This window comes from Pteropus vampyrus, unplaced genomic scaffold (assembly GCF_000151845.1).
Source record: "Pteropus vampyrus isolate Shadow unplaced genomic scaffold, Pvam_2.0 Scaffold395, whole genome shotgun sequence".
In the NCBI taxonomy this organism is placed as follows: domain Eukaryota; kingdom Metazoa; phylum Chordata; class Mammalia; order Chiroptera; family Pteropodidae; genus Pteropus; species Pteropus vampyrus.
In genome coordinates, this window is record NW_011889176.1 from 30,301 (window position 1) to 35,430 (window position 5,130).

General features: G+C 46.2%; 1 protein-coding gene across 1 annotated transcript in view; it reads left to right on the plus strand.

Annotated features, from left to right (window-relative positions):
- TUBGCP5 (tubulin gamma complex associated protein 5) overlaps positions 1-5,130 on the plus strand; it is a 36,734-nt gene that overhangs the window by 17,588 nt on the left and 14,016 nt on the right. Inside the window, exons 11-15 of the mRNA XM_023523595.1 lie at positions 746-948; positions 1,935-2,050; positions 3,101-3,369; positions 4,095-4,293; positions 4,912-5,100. Coding sequence (XP_023379363.1) covers positions 746-948; positions 1,935-2,050; positions 3,101-3,369; positions 4,095-4,293; positions 4,912-5,100 — 976 coding nt within the window. The remainder of the gene's footprint in view (positions 1-745; positions 949-1,934; positions 2,051-3,100; positions 3,370-4,094; positions 4,294-4,911; positions 5,101-5,130) is intronic.

Sequence of the window (5,130 nt, forward strand, 5' to 3'; positions counted from 1 at the left end):
AGACTTTTTGACCTTCACCGATAGATGTGATAGGTGTAAAATGGTGACCCAGTGTATACGTCTTCCTCCTTAACGTATACCTACAACTACTTCAGAAAATAGTGCAGCGTGGTCCTGTGTTCCTGTCACCCAGCTTCCCCCAGTGGTGGCATCACTCGTAATTATAGTATGTTATCAAAACTAGGAAATTGGCTTTGGCATAATACGTTCATTGACCTGCATTCCTGACATGGGTTTCACCAGTTTTGCACGTGCTTGCTTTTTTGTGGGGAGGGAGTGATAACCTTTGCATATAGTTGTGTGACGTTTCATCGCACGTGGAGATTCGTGTAACCGCCTCCACGTTGAGGGGCAGAGCTGTGCCACCAGCAAGGGTACTTGATCTTGCCGCTGCTTTGAAGTCAGCCACCCTCTCACCCTCCCCTCCCTAAAACAGTATCTTGTCGTCTGTTTTTTATTTGCCCAGTGTAGTTTTAATTTGCATTCTTTTATTACAAATGAGGTCAAGTGTCTGGACGTTTAAGAATCCCTTGTATTTTCTTTTCCATGAACCATCAGTTTCTTTGCACATTATTTTGCAGCTGAATTGTCCTTTCTTTTCTTTAAGGAAACTGATCTCCTGTGATATGAGATTAAACACATCGTCCTCCAGTTTGCTATGCCTTTCCGTGTGGCTGGGCATTTATGTCACATTGGAATGCAGACATTTTTCCATGCTAATGAGTTTGATTTCGTACATTTGCAGACACTACGATAACTCTTGCAATAGTAGTGGAGAAGTTGTCACCTCGACTGGCTCAGCTCAAGGTTCTGCACAAAGTGTTTAGTACTGGAGTAGCAGAAGTCCCACCTGACACTCGGAATGTCGTTCGGGCATCTCACCTACTTAACACACTGTACAAGGCCATCCTTGAATATGACAGCGTTGGAGAAGCCTCTGAGCAAACCGTATGTGGGACCCTTGTCTAAAATGCCTGACTCCATTCTGCCCAGCCAGAAGAGTGGTGGGTCATCTGTCTTAGCTCTTTGTCAAAACGGCACTTAAATCATGGCGTGGGGTTTTTACATTAGCTTCTAAATTATAATGTTCAAGTTCACAAAAACTTAAAAGCAAGATGTGAAAAATACCTAGCTGACTTCTGTAGGCATTTGCAGTAACTCTCTTGAATGAAAACGCAAATCTAATATATGAGGCATCTAGAGTAGTTAGATTCATAGAAACAAAGCAGAATGATGGCACCAGGGGGAACGGGGGGAGAGGAGAAGAGGGAAGATGCTTAATGGGTTCACAGTCGTAGTTTTGAGCCTGAAAAGGTCCTGGGGGTCCGTTTTTACCACAGTGTGGATAGACAACACTATGAACTGTATACCTAAAAATTGTTGATAGTATATTTTATGTTTTCTTTTTCTTTCCTTTTTTTTAACCGCAATTAAATACAAATCTAACTGGAGACCAATCGGGAAAGCCGCAGGTTCCTTTGGGTACTCATTTTCAGTATGTTTCCTAGTTTGTCGGGCTCCCTTTGCTTTCTCGCCATTGTGGTACTGCAGGTCAGTGCAAAGGAGGTTGATTTCTTTCAGCTATGCCAGTGTTTCCCTACTGAGGAGCATAATAGAAGGAAATCGAATCTCAGTGGCTGCACTGTTCCGCTGGGGTAACCGTATCCCAGTCCGCACTGTCCAGTTTAGAACGTGTCCTTGGGTGACTCTCCATGCCAGAGGGCACTGGCATGGACTGCCGATGGTATGGGCACCTCACGTTTCTGCGAGTTTTCATAAGGGTTTTATAGCATATGTTTTGGATTTTTAATTTCTTCCTTGGTTTCAAAAAACATAGACATCCGATCTCTTTGTAAAAGGCATTTCGGAAGCGTTTAGAGATCGTTTCATGCAGAATCGCAGATCTGAGTGCGGACTGTGCTCGCTCCGCACAGGTCTCCCTGCTGTTCTCTCTCTGGGTGGAGACGGTGCGGCCCTATCTACAGACGGTGGACGAGTGGATAGCACACGGGCGCCTGTGCGACGGCGCCAGGGAGTTCATCATCCAGAGGTGAGGGCGGCCCTCACGTTGAAGGCGTGCGCTTCCGCGAGCTCCAGACGGGGCTGCTGCGGGGAGCAGTTCGCTGACGAGATGTGTTGTCCCTACCGGCAGGTTCTGCTGCGTTTTATAGAGCACGTCGGGTGGCAGCCAAGAGACACCTTTTCCCAAGTTTTATGTCAGCTCACAGCTTTTCTTAGCAAGTTATATTTCCGAGTGATAGCGTGTGTATGGAGGGCTGGTAGGTGTGGTACGAGGCACACTGCGACCCATTAAAATGAATTTAGGTGGCAACAGATGGTTTCAGTGATTCCTATTATAAATCATCAGCAAGATAAAACTATAAAAATGGGACAATATTTTTCCGAAGTGGCTACTCTTTTTTTTTTTTTTACTCCTTTAGTCAATCGATTTTCCTAAACAGAATCACAGAAACTGGGGGAGAGAACCGTGGGCACTGTCACCGTGCCCCGTTTGGATGTGTGGTGTTTGCTGACAGCCATCTGGCCGTTTCTCTCGCAGGAAAGGTCACATTAAGTCCCCAGAGCCCGGGAAAGGCGCGGACGTAGCGAGCCGGCCTTTCTTTAACTGAATCCAGTATGTCCTGTTTCATCTCTCACACGGGAATTTTTGTAAAAATGGGGTTCTGACTGTTCTTAGAGGGTGATGAGTGACTGTCTTTTCGTTGTTAAAAGCATCCAGTTAAGAATATGTGGGAAAAAGGTGTGGAAGTCTGGGGTTACTTTCACGGGAAATGGCAAATGGGCAGACTTTTATTTTACCTCCAAAGAAGAACAAATCGGTCCAATTTTGATTAATTTCAATTCAGGAAACTTTCTACTTCCTTAAATTTGCCTATACCGTTCAGAGTATTTATCCACGTTTCCACGTTAAACTAACGTCAATTAAAATGTCTCCTCTTTTGCGTAGACATGCCTTCATTTTTCCATTCGTTAGTGTTACTGTGGTTAGGAGTGTCTGGAAAACATACCTAGGCTAGAGCAGGTATACCGTTGTGTTTCAGGAGAAGTTAAAGTTTAAAATTCTTCTGAATCCCTGTAGAAACAAAAACGTTCCAGTAAATCACAGAGACTTTTGGTATGCAACTTACACACTATACAGTGTATCGGAAAAGACAGAAAATGAAGAAAAAATGAGCGATAATGCTAGTGCAAGTTCTGGCAGTGACCAGGGGCCCCCCAGCAGACAGCACACCATGGTGTCCTTCCTCAAGCCCGTCCTGAAGCAGATCATCATGGCTGGCAAGTCCATGCAGCTGCTGAGGAACCTGCGGGTGGCTGAGAGCGCCACATGCCCGGCCACGGCCAGAGGTGGGTCCCTCCCTCGTGCACGGCCCGCAGCACTGGGGCGCCTCTCCCGTCACTCAGGGAAGTCCCCCGGTGAGTCCTTGCTCTTACTGCCTCAGGGCTGGTCCTTTAGTTAACGATTCTCCGACGTTTCTGCCGTGCAGCATTTAGCGCTCGAGGACCATGACCCTGGCAGATAGGGCTTCGTCGGTGAGCAGTTCACGCTTGATCGTGGGTTTCGAGAAAATCCTGGTGTCACTTCTGTGACCCTTAGTTGTTTTGTTTCTGAATCACCTTAATGTTACGTTGATTGATTTGTATTATCGTATGTATTTCAAGTAATATTTTTACTTTGGAGTATCTCCTTTTCAGCCAAACAGTAAAATGTTTTGAGCTTTCCGGGGCCACTGATGGGAGTTTTTCCAATGACCTCTGACCTCTGTTAGCGTTATCGTAGTGCTCTCCAGCGTCACGGTAACTGAGCTTTCACGCATCCTGCTTGCGATATCATTCTGTTCAGGAAAAATGAGCTTGTGTTTTGAATGCTTAACTGAGAACTTTGCAGATGTCTAACAGCGGATGTGAAAATGCTTAGTCGTACTGCACTATACAGGTAATGAAAACATGGATAGACTCTTATAGGCCCAAGGAAAAATACCAGGCCATGGTTAGATCAGATTGCATAACATATCTTAATGTCACTTAACGCTATTTACTGGAGCACAGTTCAGCTGACTTCTTTGTTTCAGATGCAGAGAGAAAAAGCTTATATACCCTTTTTCTGGAGTCTGTCCAGTCACGTCTTCGGCACGGAGAAGATGCCATGGCACAGGCCCTCACTGAGAAGCAGGCGGCCAGAGAGAGCCTGGTGAGGATGCAGTCCATCGCTGAAAGGCACCGCGAGCTGGACGATGTGCACGACCCGCTGCTGGCAGTCAACTTTGCAAGGTGAAGCACAGTGCAAGACTTTGATGCTCAAAATGGCAGAATCTGCAATATTTAGTAACTGTTTGTCTCTGCCACATAGGGCTTTCCAGCCTTCAAATACGAAACTCAGTAGTCTGTTCCTCAGGAGGAGAATACCTGAAGCTACTGTGTTCACTTATTTCAGGTGTCTGACTCGGCCCCCTTGTTGCTTGTGAAAGTCCACAGTTTATCATGCACCCTAGGCCCCCGAGGAGGGCTGTCAGTCATACCGGAGATGCTCCGGAGTCTGGTCACGGGCAGGCATCAGACACACGCCAAGTCAGACCCTCCCTCTGCAGAAAATGCGTCTTGGCCCTTCGATGCTTTTAGGTGCTTAGTACCCACACGGTGCTCTGTTTTCGGATCCCGTCATTCACTGACAGTGGCCCTGATGACCAGACAGATGTAAAGCACTTGATTCTGGATGCAGAAGTGACTCTGAGTGACTGGTCTACTCAAAGTATATTTGAGAAGAGAGGTTCTCTCATTCTGTCATAGTTGGTGATTTCAAGACCGAAGGTTTGAGGGGTTCTCTGGAGTTTTAAGAGAATTCCGTTGAGCGCGATTCCTAAAAAGAAGCCCGATATTTTTGTGTTACAGACTGTACTTGGAACAGAGTGACTTTCACGCGAAATTTGCTGGTGGAGATGTGTGTATGGATAGGTCATCTGAATCTGTGACGTGCCAGACTTTTGAACTCACGCTGAGATCTTGCCTCTACCCTCATATTGACAAGCAGTATCGAGACTGCTGTGGAAACCTCATGCAGACGCTGAAAAGAGACTATAGGTATGAGGGAATGTGATTTTGGAAGTAGTT